The sequence below is a fragment of the Dendropsophus ebraccatus genome, chromosome 8, assembly GCF_027789765.1.
Source record: "Dendropsophus ebraccatus isolate aDenEbr1 chromosome 8, aDenEbr1.pat, whole genome shotgun sequence".
NCBI classification, from domain to species: Eukaryota; Metazoa; Chordata; class Amphibia; order Anura; family Hylidae; genus Dendropsophus; species Dendropsophus ebraccatus.
In genome coordinates, this window is record NC_091461.1 from 75,003,888 (window position 1) to 75,026,213 (window position 22,326).

The following is a 22,326-nucleotide window of genomic DNA, read 5'->3' on the forward strand; positions in this document are numbered from 1 at the left end:
TATTTCTTGGCCGACCAAAAAAAAAAAAAAAATAGATGTGCTTAAAATTGCCCTATTCTGTCCTTTAGGACTTTTATATCAGGTCAGTGGAATGGGGGCATAGAGCCTGATTCCCCCAGTGTTTTCATAACCTGATAAGCAAACCAGCCCTGCTGTTGGCCCACAGTGCATTTCCTAGGGCCGCCAAAGCCCAGCGACGTTTGGCCCATCAATCTTAAGTCAGGAGAGGCCACAGACCCTCTTTACAGCAAAAATCTGGAATTCCTCTGATCTCCACCACTAGAGCAGGACTGGAGCTGATTATTACAGCCCAGTGTCTCTGCCCATGCAATTATAAAGACTACTATGCTTATCTTGATGCGTAGACTGCCTACAACTCACCATGACCATCATGTTTCCTAAAGGTTTTAATTGTGTAAAGTCATTAAATAAGCAGTCTAATCAGGTCAGGGGATGCTATATGCTATAAGGCATATTGTCACTTCTTGATCAATAATAGAGACAAGCAAAGCAAATCTGACATAACGAATCAGGCATTAAATTCGCTTCGTAGCAATTTGTTAATTCACTAGATTCGCTTCGCAAATTTGCTAAACATGTTATCTTACAGTACTGTCTTTTGGCGGGAGCAAAGGATTATCCATAATTATCCATAATCCCTAGTGCCCGTCCATTCAGCTGCAATGAACAAATCCACCCATAGTCAGTGGAGGAGAAAAATATATGGGTGCAGCTCACAATTTCAGTAACTAATTTGGTCAAGGTAAACTAAAATGCCCTTACCTAGAAATGGGCAAAAGTATAAAAAGTGAAAAGAACATATAGTGTTTAGTCTTCCAGACCACAAAAGTCCCAACCTTTAGATATAACAATTTTAATTAATAAGGATACCATAGGATAATAAAATAAAAGTACAATAATAGTAAATATCAAAACTTATAAATCATATACATTCGTAAAATGGCTAAAAGAATGCAAGATTAGTAAAATCTAATAGTAAAAGCTAATCTAAGCTAATCTTGCATTCTTTTAGCCATTTTACGAATGTATATGATTTATAAGTTTTGAAATCCACCCATACCCTCTCTATAAGGTGATTGGCTTCCAGGAGGTGGCCAGTCGGCTGTGTATAGTGGAGAGTAGGTTGCAGCAGGCAGTTAGAGCAGGGAGAGGAGTATGGAGAGATAAGGACAGAGAGGAGAAGAGGATGGATTGTGGGTGGTTTTCTGTCGAAGCAGTGAAGCCATTGTCCAGTATACCAAGTAACTGGGTGACTGTTGATCATTTCACTAAGTCACTGGGTGCTGGGTGTGCATTATAGGAAGTCATAGTAAACACAGTGTTCATCGTAATACATCACTGGGTGCTCATTTACTAATGTCCACTCCTTTCCAGGGAGAAAATTGATATTTCTCCAACGTCCACAACTTCACAAACTTTGCGAATTGAATTTCTGAGTGATTTGCTCATCTCTAATCAATAACAATGGGTATTTAGGGTACACAGTGCCTATTGCTATATTGGTCTTAGATGGCCATGTTGCTGGAGTGGAAAAAAATTATAAGTAACTGTTTTTCACGACTCCTTCGTTCTAGAAATGATTGGGCTCATAGTAATCAAAGCCCACAGAACAACATTTAATGATGTATACAAATGATATGTTGCCATGATGCCTTGAGTGTAATACCACTTTAGGCTATGTTCATATTTGGTATGACACCATCTCGGCTAGTACTGCAGTACCGGCCGGATGATCTTTTGCGCCGCTGAGTTCTGATGCGGGCGCATCCATGCACGCCTGCTTCAGAACTCCCCACTGCACACTATGGAGCGTGCGGCTGGAGCCGCTTGCTCCAATGTGTGCACTGACAGGGTTTTCTGTGGTCGCTATTCAATGAATAGCGGCAGAAGAAAACTGGCGTGTCATTTGTTTGCGGCGCCGCTAGAGATCCCAGCTGGAGCTTATACTATGTGTATACGCTTCGGTCGGGATTCCAATACGTATAGTTTCGTATTAATCACGGCCGTTGTTGCAATCTGCAACAACGGCCGTACTTTTATGAAAATATAAGTTGTGATAACACGGCCTTAGGGTACAAAATGCCTTTTTATAACTAGGTACTTATTTGGGGTTTTCCACACACAGTTGTATTTCTTAAAATACCTTATAATGTGCATACTGGAAAATCAATGATGTGTGAGCGAGAACCCTCCTAAATATATCTTGTATTGCGTAGAATCTATCAATCATACAGAGCCAGAGGGTTGGCATTTAACTTATTAAAATAATAATTTAGTTGCCAGAAGGCACCACTTTACATTGTGCAATTAGTTGTAGACTGTGGTATGTAAGTAGTAAGGTTAGGAGTCATCACAGGCTAGATTAGGATGCTGACAATGCCATTACATTGTTTATTGGCAAGTGAGGATGAAGAGATTATTTATAGGCATAAAAGGTACATTAAATTGCATATTTGTTTTTTAAGTATAATAGAAGCGATACCCTTGCGTCAACTCAGTTTACAATACACAGCAAGCGGTTGTGGATGGTTGTGAAAAAAAAAGTTTCCATTGCAGGATTGTTTTCTTCCATCTTGTTCAGACCTCACTTATGAAATTAGAGGCATACAGTGGTGCAGTAGGCGTCCATAGATTTTATATCTATGTGACCATACTGTACCTCTGTATGCCTCTAATTTCATATAAAAGAATGGTGAGGATTCCTTCTTTCAGAATCTGTGAGAATCATGATGCTATGCCCCACCTCATACACCATAGGTCACAAACTATTAGGGGGCAATTATTAAATAAAGTCCCACCCCCATGCAGTCATTTTCTAAGAGGCCCTTGTCTCTTCAGAAATCGAGCAGGACCTGCGCCCGCTGCAGAGCAGGTGCAGAAATATATGTCTGCTCCAGAGCAGATGTAAATTTCTGCCCGGATTTACTCCTCGTCTCGATTTATGCCACGCCTCCTCCCCACCTTGGCATTACCTCTGCCTGCCCATCAGGCTAGCGGGCCATACACCGCCGAAGAGACACAGATTTTTGTGCAAACAGAGTGGTATATGTTAGGGGAGCAATTGAATAATATGCCCCTAAATATCTCTGTTTTAAAGTATTGACTAAAATTGACATGTCAGGAACCATGAAAAATCCTCCTTAACAGGGAAATGTGGTTAGCATAAACATGTAAGTACGTGCAAGTGAAAGTGTGAATGCTTTAACGTCTTCTTACCTTGCACTGTAAATGTATGGTACATCAGGATGGTAGTTAACATGAAGCTACTTATATTTAGAAGCATAGAAGTATTTTCTTTCTTATTATCTTAGGATAGATATTAGAGATGAGCAAACCGGGTTCGGGTTCAAGTCGATCCGAACCCGAATGTTCGTTATTTGATTAGCTGGGGCTGCTGAACTTGGATAAAGCTCTAAGGTTTTCTGGAAAACATGGATACAGCCAATGACTATATCCATGTTTTCCAGATAGCTGGAGTTCGGATTGACTCGAGCATGCTCGAGGTTCGCTCATCTCTAATAGATATATGTTTTTCCAAGGCATGTTTAAAGAGACACTGTCATTAGGTTTATGCTGCCCTATCTAAGAGTAGCATGCACTAGTGACAGAGAAGCTGAACAGAATGATGTTTCACTTACATTGTTCTGTGCAGCTGCAACAGAGATATATTTCTGAATATGTGCATAAGCCCAGTAGTCCTCAATATTCATTAGTAGCAGAAAACTGTCCACCAGCTGCTGGTTGGCAGTTGTCTATCCATGCTGTGTATAGACTGTCAATCAGTAGTTGGAGGCCGGAGGGAGCGGTGTGGCAAGAATCCTATTCTCCTGCATATTAGGAGAACAGCTGAACAAAATGATGTATGTAACACATTTCTGTCATTTCTCATTTAAGGCAGCATAAACCTTGTGAGACATTCCCTTCTGTTATTGAAGATTTACCTACCTCATCTACTAATCAGTAAAGTAATATTTTCTCACGTTGCTTCTGATCCATCCCCCCAACTAACCTTTGACTGTGTTCTCTAGTTCAGCTTTTTCTAAAAACACTTCTGTCTTAAACCCTATTGGGTCCTTTAACATATTTAACCCCTTCCCACATATGGACATGTCGGCACATCTTACGGCAGGGTAGTTCAGAGCCCCTGCCTTGCTCTGCAGCCCCTGACTCCCAGCTTCTGTCAGCAGCCACGGACCACAGGCATTAGCCGGCATGGTGGATCGACGCGCCCAGCTGATTGAGCCATTCAAATGCAGCTGTCAAAGTTGACAGCTGCATTTAAATGACTTGTATGCCCCATCCCTGATGTCTAGTGGGGGGGATTGCCCCTCCGCAATGCAATCGCGGAGGGGAGATCCCTTCTTACCAAGCTGGGCCTCAGCGTCGCAATGAGTAATAAAGCACTGATCTAATTGTTTAGTGCTGTATTAAGTATTAATGAGAGATCAGACTATGAGAGATCAGAGCAGTAATAATAAAGGTCCCCCCAGGGGGACTAAAAGTATAAAAAAAAAAAAAAAAAAAAATTATTAATAAAAAAAAATCCCCTCCCCTAATCAAAGTTTAAATCGCCCCCTTTTCCCATTTTATAAATAAAAATAAATAAATAAACATATTTGGTATCGCTGCGTGTATAATCGCCCAGCGTGTTAAGTTATCACATTCCTGATCTTATATGGTCAATGGTGTAAGTGCAAAAAGCCATTAAATTGCTAAATTGCGGATTTTTGGTCAAAATCAAATCCAGAAAAATTGTAATAAAATATGATCAAAAAGTTTCATATACACAATCAAGGTACCGAGAGAAAGTACAGATCATGGCGCAAAAAATGACATCTCACCCCATAGACCAAGGGATAAAAGAGTAATAGAGCTATTTTTTAACACATTTAGTTTTTTTTTTTAAGTTTTAATTTTTTAAAAGCCGTCAAATAAAATAAAATGTATACAAGTTACATATTGCTGTAATTGTATCTACTTGAGGAACATAGATGACTTGTCAGTTTTACAATAGGGTGAACTGGGTAAACATGAAACCTCCCCAAAATCAAAAGAATTACACTTTTTCAGTTTCACTGCACAAATATTTTTTTTTTCAGTTTAGCAGCGTATGGAAAAATTTTGCTTTATGGAAAAATTAAGTCTGACATTGCAAGGTATAATTGTGGGCTCATGTGGGCTCATGTGGGTCTGTAGGTGAAAAAATGAAAGCGCTATGGCCTTTTTAAAACAAGGAGGCAAAAACGCACAAAAAGCACAAAAATGAAAATTGGCCTGGGAGGGAAGGGGTTAAAGGTTTTATCATGTCCCCCTTTCTCTTCTATCATCCAGACTATACAGATTCAAATCTTTAAAGGCAATCTGTCACTAGGTTTATGCTGTCTTAAATGGGCATGAACTAGTGACAGAAATGCTGAACAGATCACTGTATTACTTACATAATTTTGTTCAGCCATTCTCTAATATGTAGGGGAATAGGATTCTTGGCAGACCACTTGGCTCATGCACACAATGGAGAGCACTTCTTCTTGTCCAAGTTGTTCAAAAAGATATCTTGGATCAGTTGCACAGAACAATGTAAGTGATGCATCATTCTGTTCAGATTCTTTGTTACTAGTTTATGCTTCCCTTAGATATCACAGCATAATCTCTTTTCTTGATATGGTTTATGCTTGACACCCTCCACCATTGCTGTAGCCCATCTTTGAACTCATTCTACTTTATGAATAATCTTTTTTACTTGAGGTCTCCAGAACCCAGTATATCAGATGAGGTGTCACCAAAGCTCTATACAGCGGGCTCATAATCTCCCTCCTTCTACTGAACAGTACTTGTTTGGTGGGAGGCTATGTTCATGCAACTAGCAAAGGAAACTGACTATAAAATACAGCGGTTATTAAAAAATACATATTAAAAATATTCCATATGGTGAGTTTCTTCATCTCAGATGAAAGTGCTCTAATGGGAATACTGTAAAACAGTTGTCGAGTCTTTATATACAGTGGGGAAAATTAGTATTTGACACACTGATAATTTTGCAAGTTTTCCCACCTAGAAAAGATGGAGAAATCTGTAATTTTTACCGTAGGTACACTTCAACCATTAATAAGCATTTTATTGCATGAAATAAGTGTTCTGTCTCTCACAGACCTGTTAGTTTTTCTTTAAGGATACCTTTACACGTACCGTAGCGGAATTCACACTGCAAATTTCCTGCAGTGAAATTGTCTGGACAGGCTGTCACCACCTTTCCATGCCTACTTGCCTCAAGGCAACAAAGTCTATGGGGACAGGATGACTGCACCAAATTCAAGGGAGGATGGATGGGGCCATGCATTGCAAGATCTTGGCCAACAACCTCCCTCCCTCAGTAAGAGCAGTGAAGATGGGTCTTCCAGCATGACAATCACCTGAAACACTCATCCAAGGCAACTAAGGAGAGGCTCTGTAAAAAGCATTTCAAGGTCCTGGGGTGGCCTAGCCAGTCTCCATACCTGAACCTAATAGAAAATCTTTGGAGGGAGCTGAAACTCAATGTTGACTAGCGATAGCCCTGAAACCTAAAAGATCTGTAGAAGATCTATTTGGAGGTGTGGGACAAAATCCCTGCGATAATGTGTGCAAACTTAGTCAAGAACTATAGGAAACATCTGATCTCTGTATTCGCAAACAAAGATTTCTTCTAAATATTAACTCATTCAGGACCCATGATGTACCCGGACATCATGGAGTCCCTAAGTGGGTACAGAAAGTAGTACATATGGGCTGCATTGATCCTTTTAAGCAATTATGGTATTGCACATAGGAGCCCAAGAGTTAACCTAAATAGTACTGTTAGAAAAAAAAAGTTATTTAATAAATAAAAAGAACCCTTCCCATATTAAAAATGTAACTTACCCCCTTTTCCCATTTTATAAATAAAAATAAAGTAAACAAATTAAAAAAAAAACAAAAAAACATTTTTGCTATCACTGTGTGATATTTGAATAAAAAGTGATCAAAAAGGCACATATACGCAAGCAAGCTACCGGTAAAAAGTACAGATTTTGGCACAAAAGCTGACGCCTCAAAATAGCCCCATAGACCAACAAATAAAACTGTCATTAGAGATGAGCGAACCTCGAGCATGCTCGAGTTCATTCGAGCCCGAGCGTTCAGCATTTGATTAGCGGTGGCTGCTAAAGTTGGATAAAGCCCTAAGGCTGTCTGTAAAACATGGATACAGCCAATGACTATATCCATGTTTTCCACATAGCCTTAGGGCTTTATCCAACTACAGCAGCCTCCGCTAATCAAATGCTGAACGCTCGGGTTCAGATGAACTCGAGCATGCTCAAGGTTTGCTCATCTCTAACTTTCATCCATCTCTCTGACAATTCACCATAATACACAGAATCATAGTCGTTAGTTACAATAATTTCTGTGATCATTACTATGATCGTTTACTCCATCTAATCCCATGAAATGAAGGAACGATGTTGAATTACACTGAACGATTAGTGAATGATTATTAATAATTTGGGTGTCAGCACCAAACGAACGATTTTTCATTGGTCGTTTGATCGCTGCCCGCATTTACACAAAACGATTATCGTTTAAAGTCGAACAATATAACGATAATTTGCACAATAATCCTCTTGTGTAATAGGGCCCTATTATACGGAACAGTTATTGGCCGATAGTCGTTCCGTGTAATAAAAGGCAACATTCAGCCGACATGAACGATGTCGTCTGATTGTTGCAGTCATTGTTGAAAGACAATTGCAAACATTGTTGAAAGACAAAAAACTCATGCAGCAACGATCTCCTGCTGTCGCTCTGTGGAACAGGAGCAGTGGCAGCAGACCACTGCTATATGCTATGGGCCGCCCGAACGATCAAGTGATCACCTGGGCAGCTCCCCCACAGCTCTCCGCGGCCGCCCCGACTTATACCCACTCGCTGCTGCCATGAGTAATAGCGGCGGCAGTGAGCGGTAAACAAGAAGCAAGAGAGCGCTGACAGAGCCCTGTGTAATAGGGGCTTTAGTCTGGCTAAGGCAGACTTCCCAGCAGAGCAATCTTAATATTACTTATAGTCAAAAACTACTGTTTGGACATATTGCGGGGCTCAGAAGGGTAGGAGCACCATTTTCCAGGAGCACAGATTTTGCCAGGACAGTTTTTGGGGACCAAATGCGTTTGCAGTGCCTCCCATGGTACCATTACAATAGACCCCCCCAGATATGACCCCATTTTAGAAACTACATCCCACAATGAATGTATATATGAGTGTAGTGACCATAGGGACCCTACAGGTGTTTTAGAAAAGCTTTTAGCGTTGGGCCATGAAAATAAAAATTTAAATTTATTCAGTAAAAATTCATTTTTGATTCAAAATGAATTATTTTCACAAAGAAACACAGGGGCATAAGTACTCAGATTTAGCTTGAACCGCTTTTGGGCACCAGACACATTTACAGTGCCCCCTGTGGTACCAGTACAGTGGAAACCTTTAAAAGTTGACTCTGTTTTTAATACTACACCCCCAAAATGTGTTATGCACTTTCCCCTGAGTACAACATTATGTGATCATAAACAGCTGTTTGGGCACACAGCCGGGATCAGAAGGGAAGGAGCATAATTTTTATTGCAGATTTTGCTGGGCTGGTTTTAGGGAACCATGTCTCATATGCACAACCCCAAAATTATTGCTGTATTTTACCTTTACGGTGAAAGTGGCTTGTCAGTATTAGGCTATGTTCAAACATATGTGATACTATGTTTTTGAGCAGATTACATTGAAGAAATACTTTTTAAAAAGTAACTTTGCAAATTTGTTACTGAGAAAAAACTGCAGATTAGTGCGCATAGACGGGAAAAATAAAGTTATGGGGCTCAGAGCAGAGCAATAAGCACAAATACAGTCTGTGGTGTGGATTATGCACGTCTCCTACTGTAATGAAGAGTCAAAGAGGAGTTGTGGCTCAGCATTTGTGCCACACTCAGGCACTCCTCTCCTCTACTTCCTCCTCCCTCTTTTTCATGAATAATCAATGCTGCCTGGCCTCCTGCTCACTCAGTTGTTAATCAAAGGACTGATCTGCAATCAAATATAGTTAAAAGTTCTAGCATGTGCAGGAGTTGTAGTCTAGGGGTAAATTGCCTGAATAGAGATCAGCACTGGTTCAAATTCCCTGATATATTTAATTTAATTAAAAAAAAATTCTCATTATTGTATTAAAAAACTTAACTAATTTAGACCTGATTGGGATTTTTTGAACTTTTAAAAATGAGAGAATAATGAGAAAAAAAAGATAAATAACTAGATTTAATTTCCATCCGGGGATTGAAACCAAAAAAAATAAACTGGTGCTTGTCTCTAGACAGCGATTTTCCCTTAGACCACAGCTCCTACATGGTCTAGCAGGTTCAACTATATCTGATTGCATATCAGTCCACTGTTGGTGGATACTGACAGCTGAGTATGCAGGAGGCCAGTCAGCATTGATTATTCATGAAAAAGAAGGAGGAAGGAGTGGTGAGGAGTACCAGACTGTGGCACAAACACGGAGCCAAAACTTCTTTTTGACTCTTCATTATAGTAGGGGACCTGTGATTGTGCATAATCCACTGCACAGACAAATTACCAAAAGGCAACATGCTCGATAGGGGAGTGCCAGCTACAACACACTGTTACACCTCAGGTAGGGCCCAGGTGCTGACAGATTCCATTTAAGGTCTTTAGAGAATAAAATTGTCACACAGAAATAAAAATTGTCCGTGTCATCTACCCCTTCTTGTAGGAGATTTATTCAAGCACTCTTGTGATTACTGCAGTGTACAGTGTACTATGGCAGACTGTATTAGCAGATCTGAAATTCCAGCTATGGGGGCATTCAGAAGGCCTTCCAATTGCATCACAGGTCTATATACCCACTACATAAAAATGATGGTCGGCTTTCTGGACAGTCTTCATTTTGGCACCAGTTTCGGCTGTCTATATATTACCTATAGATAGCTGTCATTTGTCGTTGAAATGATAGCCCTGTGGAAAGATGGTCGCCATTGTTATGTAGTGGGAACATAGTCCATAGGTGCCAATTGGAATCGTGACAGGACCTATGAAATAACTTACTAGATGCTAAGGTTGCTTATAACTGTGGCATCTATAAATTAAATGACTGGCATTGGACAGATCTCTGTACTCAGCTTATGTATGTCATAGTTTGGGAAGGGATTAAATATGGATATTTCCATTTTCAATTCAATTGCAGCAGCTCCGTTTTAGAAACGCATCAGGAAAATCTGACAAAAGAGTCAGAAATGTTTACACGTGCCGCATTTGCTCTGGATCTTGATTGCAAAATTCCATATTGAAATTCAACACAAAAAAATTATAAATAAATATACAGTATATTGCAAATTTTGGCTATGGGCCTTTCATAAAACCCTTTGCATGCTTAGTAAATACTGTACATACTGTAACATTTTATAGCTTATTATTTTACTTACTGCATAGACTATATTTCAGTTTCTTTCTTTCTTCCTTTTTTTTTTTTTAAACTCCGGCGTGTGTTTATGTCTGATGATTGGGTGACAATGTGATACTTTGATACACAGTGTATTGAAAAGCTAATTTAAATTTGACAGATGAAGCTAAAGACTTTTGTAATAGAACACATGTATAGAAATACTATTGTTCTCTATTTAGTACCCAGACAGGCAAAACACTTTAATGTACATATGTCATACCTCTGCCTCCTCACTGCCTTTGCTGGCAGACTTTTCAAGGGTGGCTTTCTTTAACACAGGCATTTTGTTATAGCTCTCCCAGGTAGTGAAATCTATTGAGCAAAAAACATTTAGTTAATTGAAAGTATATACTTATAGTACATAAACATTTAAACTTTATCTTACAGAAACATTCTTATGAAGCATTTTGCAGGGTTAAATTTCAGTTCCTGGTGCCAGTGCATTAGTAACCTCTTCTTCATACCCTGGCACTGTGGCAGCCTGTTCGGTCCAGTGCACTTTCATCAGCACTTTGACATGGCATAGCAGTGAGGATTAGCAGCTGTGCTATGATTGGCCAGACAACTAAGGGAAAGGGAATCAAGTGTGTACAAATTGAAAACAGCCCAGCTCTTGTCCCACCCTGGAAATGGAGAGAATGAGAAATAGCTGTGCATCATGGAGGGGACTCTCAGGGGCTTAATAATAACAGTGAATGTGCTAACATCACCTTGTTACCACTCTGAAGGGTTAAAGGGGAATTCTGGCGAAAACTTTTTCTTTTAAATCAACTGGTTTCAGACAGTTATATAGATTTATAATTTACTTCTTTTTGAAAATGTTGAGTTTTCCCATACTTGTTAGCTGCTGTATGTCCTGCAGAAAGTGCAGTGCAGTGTCCTGCAGTCTGACAAAGTGCTTTCTGCTGCAACCCCTGTCCGAGGCAGGAGAGGTTTTTTGGGGATTTGCTACTGCTTGGGACAGTTCCTGTCTCAGACAGAGATATCAGCAGAGAGCACTGTGTTAGACTAAAAAGAAAACACTACTTCCTGCAGGACATATAGCAGCTGATAAGTATGGGAAGATTTGAGATTTTTGAATAGAAGTAAATTACAAATCTACAATTAAAACTTTCTGAAACCAGTTGATTTGAAAGGAAAAGATTTTTGCCGGAGTACTCCTTTAGTTTAACAAAACCATGCAGGTAGTTAAAAATCTTTTGACATAAGAGAACATAAGTATTTTGGGGGTCTGTTTTTTATGTAGGGAGCTTTAGCTATTTGAAAAGTTTTGAGACCCCCTATTTTATTATTACAATAGTTTTTCAGTATGAGGAGAACAACTTTATAGACAGAGTGAGGAAACTATATTAAAGTCACCCATTCAGAATAGAACTGCATTATTAAATACTTGCAGTGTAATGGTTAGAGAGTTAAGAGTTTAAATGTGTAACTGGGTCATAGAAACTAACACTTATGGTTTGTTGGTCATATAGTGAACCTTGCAGAGTGATAAACCTGCCTTGTTTTTTCCAGTAAAGATATGAGATGAATTTTGCAGGAGTATGAGTAGTCCTTGCTGTTCCTTAGCTGTCACTGATGAATAGAAATAGGAGTACTGACACTGGGAATATATACAAACAGAACAGCTTGAAAAATGGGTCTCGTGAATGTTAATTATACTGGTTATTGGGAAAAAGGGACCTATTATTCAGATGAGGAGCTCAAAATATCTAAAGTAAGTGGGGCAAAAAAGTGTCCCTAGCCACTTCCTACTATGTAAAATGATTGCACAAATAATCCTAGTCATGCAGGCTACAGAGAGGCCTTACAACACTTCACCAGTAGACCATAAGGTCTCTGAATAGAAAGAAATGTTGTTAAATGTTCAGGATGGTGGTGCTGTTGATGGAGGTGTGAGAGTACAGCAAAGGACTGTAGATAACAAGACCGTCATTGTTTCTTTGCTTAAAGACAGCTGTGTGTAACTAGCTAGGTGATTTGCCTGGATAGTTTGCATACCACTGATTGCAATACATCATGGAACATTATTTTATTATATAAGAGAGCCATTTCCGATGTCTTAGCATTGACATAGCCATGCCTTCTCCTAGCATTTGAGTCCAATCTTAGTGAGGAAGTCTATATAGCCCAACAACAGCAGAAGGGTTATAGTATAGTACGTTTTATGGAACCTTGGCTACTCTTGCTTGGCTTCCTACTCTTCCTTATCATCTTAGGGACCACATTCAGGGTTGTCCAGTCCAGAGTGGGTTACTGAGCTGCTTTCTTGCTAACTAGGACAATGCTGATACAGAGCTTACAACTATGTGACAGCCAATATAGGCTACATGTATATGCCCCATGATATAAACCTAACAGACCAGATAGCTTTCAGGTAGAGCCTTTGTAAGAAAATTTAAAGAGTCTTTGTCATGAAATTTTTTACACAAATCAATAGTCCAGGCGATTTTAAGAAACTTTTAAATTGGGTTTATTAGGCAAATATGCCATTATCTACATTTAAAAAGACTTTTCCCAGGTCCCCCCTCCTCTCCTTTCTGTCATCCACTGCAAAAAAATAAGGAAATTGTGACTTGTTGCATCAGACACAACCTGTCTGTTCTATAGAGAGGGGAGGAGGGAGGAGGGAGTTAGCTGGCAGCAGAGAGCTGAGAACACAGGATTACACAAACACGGAGCTGGGTGACAGCGTATTCAGAGGTCAAAGAGGTCAGTGCTGACTGTCAGAAAGATAGCCAGTGATGTATTTGTAGATTAACTCTTTGTTGTCATTCATTTTTCGGCTGATAAACCCACATACAAAGTTTCTTAAAATCGCCTGGACTATTGATTTCTGCAAAAAAAATTAATTTCACAACAGTGACATTTTAAGGCTGATTGGGTTGAATAGAGCAAGATGCCTAAGAAATCTTTTTTTGTCTTTACTGAATGTGGTATTTGGTAGCACCACAGGCTTCTAGTTTTGACAGCAGCCAATTCGCCCCTTTTGTGAATGTAACTTTGTACAGTAGAGGAACTGGGCTGGTGATTTGGGCTCTTTTATTACTGAGTGGCTTTATATTGCAGGGTTTGAGTTTTGTCAGGAGCAACAAACAGGCCACAGGTTTAGTTTTAGACTAGGCCACAAATCTGGAACACATGTAAACTGGTATTTTGCCTCTTAGATTGTTAGGAGCAGGTCTTTACAATGAAGACACTGTTTAGCATATTAGGACTTCCATAACTGAAGGCCCTTACAGGGTATTGTTGAGGTATTTCAGAATGCTACCAACTTGTTAGCATGAAGGCCATAACCCAACTGGGTCCATTATTTTAAGGTATTGTCTTCTAAAGATACCCTCTGGTCATATGGCCCACTTTTATGGCAGTTTATGTTCTCAATGGACAATCATTCACCTGACATGACACAACCTTTTTAAATAAACATAACCTTAAAAACAAAAAAGAATGAATAAATACATATATGCACTAATTCCCAGAATAAGGTCATTCATAATTTTATATATATATATATATATATATATATATATATATATATATTATGGTAATTAGTGCAGCATATTAGAAAGGATAAAACTTGGAATAGGTAAGTGTGCTGATATATACATCTACTTTGTGTTCAGTGTGTCTAGAGCATAGGTCTCCAAACTGCGGCTCTCCAGCTCTTTCAATTTCCCATCATGCTTGAACAGCCAAATCCCAAGCTGATGGGCATGATGGGAATTGTGGTTTTGCAACAGTTGGAGGGCCACAGTTTGGAGACCCATGGTCTACAGCAACTGTGGTTGTAACTTTTTTCAGAATTATGCATGAAATTTGTCTTTGTCTTTGTTTTTGTCATTTTTACCAAATTGAAGCACAAATCTGTAGTCAAAATTCCTAGGAAATGCCACTACTGGACATGCTTAGACTGTACAAATTACCCTGCTTTTCCAGGACCCTCAAAGGCAACTCTGTATCAGGTATATCACACAATTTAGAAGTAAGGAGGATTTAGTTGGTTACTTGGTCTATATTACAGCTCCACAATCTAGCTGTGCATGGTCACCTCTGCAGCTCCACAGTGTTATTGTACAAGGTCCTGGGAAAGCTGGGTAAATAGTTTTTCCAACCATCAGTTTTCTTACAGTGGTTTAGGGTGTTTGATAAAAACATGTCCCCTGTTTCCTTCCCTTCCCCTGACATTTCCCCTGACAGCCTTTTGTCTTTTGTACTGTAAAGGTGTTGCTGCCTTTTAATACGGATTCTGGGAAATTGGGTGTACATTTAATGTACACTATATAGTTAGAGCAATTTTTCATTTGCAGTTTTAAAATAACCCCTGAAGTAAACATGTACCCTATGAGGTTTTACACTGTAAAATAAGACCCTTCAAAAGCCTCTTTGAAACTGACCAGTGGTTTTCATTGTTATCCTGTAAGCAATGTCAGATTATGCTGAATGATACGTGACTTGAGTATGAATGTGTATCTAATACAATTACCTGTCTCCTGTAGGATTGTAGGACATAGCTGAATCTCATTGCTGCACAACCTTTTGATCTTTGGCCAGAGCAAATGTATCTGATGGTCTAAGTAGGTCCACAAAAGATTAACCAAGTGTCTCACTGTTGTGAATGCCATTGACCAAATACTCAGATCGATTTGTATCTTGCAATTAGCCACTTTTGCTTTACTTAGGGCCCTTTTACACAGAAAGATTATCTGACAGATTATCTGCCAAAGATTTGAAGCCAAAACCAGGAACAGACTATAAACAGAGATCAGGTCATAAAGGAAAGCCTGAGATTTCTCCTCTTTTCAAATCCAGTCCTGGCTTTGGCTTCAAATCTTTGGCAGATAATCTGTCAGATAAACTTTCTGTGTAAAAGGGCCCTTACACTTGTCTTGCTTGTTTTTTTTTAGTCTACATTTTTGCACTGAACTTGTGGGGAATTTCACACATGCACTAAGACACACCTGTCCTAGACACTATAAAAGTGTTTATTGAGGTGCAAAGTGTCTTGAACAAGTAATAGGTATGGTGGATAGGACGTGTGCCGGAACTATGGCCAAATTTGGTCTGGATTAGTAAATTTTTGTTCTGTTTAATGGCTAACTATTTTATACTTAATTGTTTACCCTAATTATTTTGTATTTTTTGTTATATAAATATTGAAAAAAAATTGATTGAAACACAACCTTATGTCATAGTTATGTTCTTTGTATCATCTCACTAGTTTAGAACTCATTGCTGCAAATGCAAAATCTCCAGTTCACTTTTCTTGTAATAACTCCATTGAGCCAAAAACAAATGACACTGAATGTAAATTGTTTTTTCTACGACTGTAAACTATGCAGCCATAAATTCTGCCACACCAAGACAAAACAAGAAAGGGATGATTTTGACTACTTTATGTATCTATACGATGCCACTGGTTATGATGCAAATAAATGTCATCTACTCAGTACCCCAAAAAAACAATAAACTGAAGCTAGATTGCCACAAGTGATTTACAGCACATAAAATAGCTTTCGATACAACCAGCAGTAAAATCTAACCCTTCAATGGACTTACTAGACAAGAAAAATAATAATGATAATGATTCTCACAGTAGATGCTTTTTACAACTGTATTAAAACTAGTGGTACATTTTAATAGTTTCCTTATAATTAAAGTATTGTCTACAAGTTAGCACTAGTAATACATATATATATATATATATATATATATATATATATATATATATATATATACAGTGGTGCCTTGGATTACGCGCATAATTCGTTCCAGGACCATGCTTGTAATCCAAATCCACTCTTAAACCAAAGCAAATTTTCCCATAAGAAATTATAGAGATGTAGACAATTGGGTCCACACCCCAAAAATAATGATTAAATATTCTGAATAATATGTAAAACAAACATTCAGAAACAGCAGAATATGTAATATTATAAGTTACTGTACATTAATGAAGAGAATGGGAAACACAAGGGCGGACAAAGACTGCAGGGAGCATGAAGGAATGAGCAGGACATATGTGGGCACATAAATGCAGCACTCTTTGTCTGGGGAGAGAGGGGTTGCACTTACAGCTATAAAGAGATTACCTCCACAGTCCTGTCCCCTGATGCAAGCCCCAGCCTGAACTGAATCTGCTATGATTTGGAAGGTGAGGGAGACTTCCTGGGTCAGAATACAGTGCTGTAGCCCCCGCTATGCAGACCATGCTGCTCCTCAACTTGCGCTCCCACCCAGTACAGGGAGCTCTTAAACCAAAGCAATGCTCTTAAACCAAGTCACAATTTTGAAAAACTGTGAGCTCTTAAACCAAAACGCTCTTAAACCAAGTTACTCTTAAACCAAGGTACCACTGTATATATATATATATATATATATATATATATGTTTATATACATATATATCCAGTTTGCATTGTACAGTAACACCGAAAGTCTAGAATGCAAGTTGTGGAAAGATCATTAGTAACTAGGTAGGTTCTATTGACTGCTGTCTGGCCTGACTGTGTTAGTGATATTCTGTATTCTTACTAATTAAATTAATTAGGGCAGAGGATATATATTTATATAGAATTCTTTTTCTGCTGAAGAGATGGTGTATTATAAGAATAAACAATACATTTCACCAATATAATTCACTTATTCCCATAATTCTATTATTCCGATTGCAGCTTGTGTAACTTATGATCTCAGACCCTCCTTTGTACTGAATTTTCCTGCTTAGTTTGTTTGCCACTGTATGCAGGTGCAAGTGCTGCAAAGCAGTGCATTGTACTGAACAGCAATGATTACCAGATAAGTTTGCTGATGAGATCTCAATGATTCATTAATAATTTAGGTTGCCACAGAAAGCATCAATTGGAAACCAAAAGGATTTATCTGCAGATTAAACTCTGTATCCATTAAACTGTTAGGGAATTTTTTTTTCTTTAACTCTTACAACTTTACAACTTAGCTTTTTCGTTTTATACTTGTATACATTGCCTTTTGTACTGTATAGGGCTATTTCTTTGACATCATTATAATTTGATAGCACTAAAAAGGACTTGGAGTGATAAGCACTCCAGTAAAGCTTAACATTAATATTTATTTGTCTGGAGTTTATTGAAAGCTGAATGTATGGGAATTTTTCAGCCACTGAAACGCTGTACAGCTTCTTCAAGTTGCCAGTTGTATTTATCATTCCTTTCATTTCATTTAAAATAATATTAAGGCGGCAGGCTCCAGACAGTTAAAACTTTAAAAGCATTATTGCATAAAATGTAAGAATAAAGTAATGCGCTTACCTCCTTCTCACAATTGATCTGTCTCAGAAAGTGTTCACAGGAGCACCAAGTAGCTGTGGACTGACGGTATGTACAAGTGTTGCTGAGTGCCTGATGGTGACGCCTGTGCTGCTGTCCATGGTATTTATGGTTTCCCCATCCGCTGGAAGATTGTGTCACTGTCCATGGTACTATTGCTGTCCCCACCACAAGCAGCTGGTGACGCTGTCCATGGTACTAGTCCTAGCCCCACTGCTAGAAAACAGTACCACTATACAGTAGAACTATATGTTCTAGACCTAGGTACAAGTGTAAGTGAAGATCTGCCCCCAGCCACCTCTTCCTGCCCACCTTTGGTGTTCTTGCTGTATAACTCCTCCCTTCATTTTCATTTTCGTATGCACTTAAATTGTTGGAGACAAAACCTGCACGAAGAACCTCCCTTCCACTAGAGTACAACTTCATCTAACCGAATAAATGTCTTTAGCTGCTTTATTAGTTTTAGTATGCCACACCATGGAGTATTAATATATCTTAGACTCATTACTAGTGTTGTTAATCTACGGTTAAGGATGAAAAACCTTTGAAACTCTTACACTTAGTGTAAGGAAATTTACCAGTGCTAAAATTACTTATTTATTGGGTGTTATACTCAGCTTACCCTCTTGCCAAGAATAAAGAAAGATACGATCTACAGTCTTCTTCCCTATAAACCCCCTTCATGTACAGTTGCCTCTTGGTCAGTTTATGTGCAATACAGGAATCCTGATCTATTAAGCTAATTGTAAAGTCTATCAAAGGGACTACAGACTAGTAAATAGAACATCACAGAATGGTCGGAGATACATTTATTATTTGCGAGACGACTGTAAAAACAAATCACAGCAATGAAGCCCCAAAACCTTATCGCTGCACTGTGATTTCTGAATAATATCCCTTACAATGTCTCGACTCTCAATATTGGAAATGGTCTGTGATCTATTGGACTGTAAGAATTGTAGGCGAGTAGGTTTGATTAATGGGCTTCCTCTATACTTCTTGAGAGCCGTCATCTTCTCACATGTTTGATGGACACTCCGTATTATGTATTTGATAGAAAAGCCCTATTTTCTAAAGTAATCAGGAATTGAGAAGCAGGTCCATCAATCGAAAGACTAATGATGCTCTGAGCTTGAAACATTTTCTTTAGCAGCCAGCAATGAACTCATGTTTGACATGATGTTCCTTTAGACCCTTTTACAATTGTCTGTTGAATTACAGCTCATATTTAGACCATGCTGATATCATCCTTGCTCTTTTAACCTGTTGAATTTCTCTGGTGTAAACTATGAGCATGTGTAACATGATCTTATATGTTGTGATAGGATTGTTTGTGTTGTCATGGACTAATAAACATACATTGCATGTATTGTCCTTTCTGTCTCCATCCGACCATATTCAATACTGTATGTATTTATTTTTCTTTCTTTCATTTGAATGTACAATTATCATATTTTTTAAGCTTTGGAGTCAGATAGGAATTTGGGAGAATAATGAATGTAATAATCCACAAACTAGAAATATTTACAATATTTAGCAACTTTATTTCCCTGAATATGCCACAGTATAATTTCATATAGTTTATCTTTTTTTTGTACAGATATACAGTATTTCACACAGAGTTGGCTTTAAGAATAGACAGTTAAACAGTTCCACAATACTGCACCTAGTTTTCTTGTGTAGGGGTGTACATTACTACTTATTATGGCTAAAAAAAAATCATGGTTGTATACGATTAAGTAAAAAAAACAGACTTAAAAATAAAAAAAAGGTTTTACGGAAAGCATAGTGACATTGTGAAAATGAGAAGTTATGGATTGCATGTTGGTGCATAAACATATGGCTGATTCTTTTTGTTCCTCTCATTACTTTTTGCATAACATTTTGTCTAACTGTACTCATAATCAGAGGATTCTTCATCAGACATGTATTTACCTGTTTGGGCTCCATTGAAATTGTCCATACTGTTGTCCTGTATGTGTTCCCCTTTATGTAAGCCCTTGTTGGACTTAGCCCTGCGTTCTTCCATTTTAATGGTATCATATAAGCCTTTAGGTCCCTCATCAAGCAAGATGTTTCTTTCTGAGTGGGATGGTTTCATTTGACACACATTTCGGAGGAACAAAAGAGCAGGAGCATACAGTACATTGGCAAGTCCCATACCAAGATTAAGCTGAGTGAAACCCATGGTGTGTACAATCTGGCTAGCAACTATAGGTCCAAGAGCATAAGCCACAGAGTAGGATATATCTGCTATAGCGTAGACACTTCCATACACAGAGACATGGCGGAGATCTACAAGTAAGGCTAGTGTGGGCAGTAGTGCTGTATCTACCAAGGCAATGCCAAAGCATAAACCACACAAGGGGATAATAAGCTGCTCAAAATTTTTACAGGCTGGAACTGTGCATGAACTGGCACCAATTATAACCATTCCTATAGCACCATAAAACCATTGATATTGAGGGTAATTGGCTGCAAGCTTTACTGTGAGATAAACACCTAGAATATGAGGGAAAAAAGCTGGCAGCCAAGTAAGACCCATTTGCCATTCAGAGGCTCCCATAGTTGTTTTCATCCAGTTTGCTATGGTGGGTTCCAGAAATGCCAAAGGAATGTTACAGGTGGTTAGTGCCCCAGCTACAACAGCAATGTATGGGTCAATCATTAGTCTGTGAATGGGTGTGCCCACTGGCATGTTTTCTCTAGTCCGGTTAGCAAAGGGTTTTATAACCACTAATAAGAGCAAACCATCAATAAGAGAAATGCAAGCTAGAATAAAAAATGGAACCCTTTTACCCACAAACTGGTATAATATGCCTCCAAATGGGGGTGCAACCAAACTCCCGAATGAGATAAATGCTAAGGCTATGCCCAAGGCTTTGCTTCGCTCTGCTTCCTCAGTGTACTTGTCTGCGATCATAGCGATCCCAGAAGTGTCTGCAAAGGCAGATCCCAAACCTTGTAGGCTCCTTGCTACAAAGAGCGTAGCGTAATTCTCTGCAAAAGCAAATATAACAGTGGAAAGGAACATAACAATGAGTCCAATGAACAGAGGGATGTCATAGCCAACTCTGTCTATAAAAGTGCCACTCAGGGGGTTGACAAGCAGCTGCAGGATAGCTTTGGAGGCAAACAAAACTCCTATTTTAATGTCTTCATTTTCTGTTGGGTACACAGGTCTGATGATCGATTTATTTGAATAAGATGAACTAGAATTGATTTCTTTAACATGTCTTTCACTATCCAGTCTCATACTTTGTATATAGTCTGGGATGATGGGTACTATCACCATGTAAAGCATATTATCAAGAAAAAGTGCCACACAAACAATGAATAGGATGAGTCTTCTCAGGTGGGGGGCTTCTTTCATGGCTGAGCCAATTTGTTTAGTTCTTTCACCCATGGCATTGGATAATTTCTCCACCGCAGACTTGGCTGTCCCTGGTGTATTCTCTGAAGCCATTTTTTAACCCTCACTGGTAAAGCTCAAGCGACAGAAAATCCAGGCAGTCTTTTCACACTTAGAACAAGTCACAGGAGAGCAGCTTGGATCCTAGAGGGAGCATTCAGGAGATCAGATGGGCCATCAGCAGGGCATCACTCCAGGGTGCTGTAAAAAGACACAAAAACCTTTAAGTGATTTAAGACTGTAACAAGTTTGGGTCAACAATTATTGAAATGCTTAAAACTACATATCTGAAAAGTAGAAACTGGAAATCAGCTGAGCAGCCAAGTTAGAAGAGAGCTGTAAAATGCATGTAGGGCATAGGCAGATGCTCCAGATGACTTCTCTTTTCCGCTAAAAATAACACTTTTATAGATAGTAAACCTAAACTGGGAATCACTTCTGCAGATGTGTTATTAAATTATTGTATGGAACTACCTCTATCTCCATGTCACACAATCTGCCAGCTATTTCTGTAAATCCAGATCCCTGCATGTTTAGATGTTTTCTGAGAAATCAGAAGGAAAGACTTACTTTGTGGTTTGTAAATCAGTTGCAGTGCATGAGATGCATCCTCGCAGCAGATTGTGAATGCTGAGCAGAGTGAGTGCAGCCTCATCCATACAGGAGAAGATCTTAATTAGTGCTGGTGGCTGCTTCTTGATTTCAGCTTCATATCTCGCTGTGATTGAACCATTGGAGAGGTAGCCACTTCACCCAAGCAGCATCCATCCTTCCCTTTGTGATGCCATTGGCACAGATTGAGTTGCATGCTTCTTGATTCCTCTACTTTCTTTCTACTGAAGGCTGTGACGCACAGTTAGCTTTGGCCCCCAAGTGGCTACTTTGGGAGCGGCGTCTCCTTATGCTAATTTAACACATGGAAGAACCTTAACCAATTACTAACTGTTGACCCTCCCCTTATCCCGGCTCCTTAAGCATCATGCATACGAGAGGTAATCCCTCGTTCAAAAGATTCCTGTTTTGAAGAATTCTTTCTTTGACATGTGGCATTTTAACCTCTCTCCTCCCTCACTT

At 39.0% G+C, this 22,326-nt stretch overlaps 2 protein-coding genes across 2 annotated transcripts in view; both read right to left on the reverse strand.

Moving 5' to 3' along the window:
- Window positions 1–18,014, reverse strand: part of CHAT (choline O-acetyltransferase) — a 65,755-nt gene extending 47,741 nt beyond the window's left edge. The window contains exons 1-2 of the mRNA XM_069980692.1: window positions 17,823–18,014; window positions 10,755–10,846 (exon numbers count right to left, since the gene is read on the reverse strand). Coding sequence (XP_069836793.1) covers window positions 10,755–10,817 — 63 coding nt within the window. The 5' untranslated portion in view covers window positions 10,818–10,846; window positions 17,823–18,014. The remainder of the gene's footprint in view (window positions 1–10,754; window positions 10,847–17,822) is intronic.
- A 1,381-nt stretch (window positions 18,015–19,395) lies between these two features.
- Window positions 19,396–22,083, reverse strand: SLC18A3 (solute carrier family 18 member A3). Its single transcript, XM_069979214.1, has 2 exons — window positions 21,823–22,083; window positions 19,396–21,453 (listed from the first exon to the last, which is right to left on the reverse strand). The coding sequence occupies exon 2, from the start codon at window positions 21,304–21,306 to the stop codon at window positions 19,729–19,731; it is 1,578 nt and encodes a 525-aa protein (XP_069835315.1). The 5' UTR covers window positions 21,307–21,453; window positions 21,823–22,083; the 3' UTR covers window positions 19,396–19,728.
- Window positions 22,084–22,326: the final 243 nt, after the last annotated feature.

Bases quoted from the DNA above. Each gene is read 5' to 3' on its own strand.
- SLC18A3 (XM_069979214.1), bottom strand. From the start codon at position 21,306: ATGGCTTCAGAGAATACACCAGGGACAGCCAAGTCTGCGGTGGAGAAA.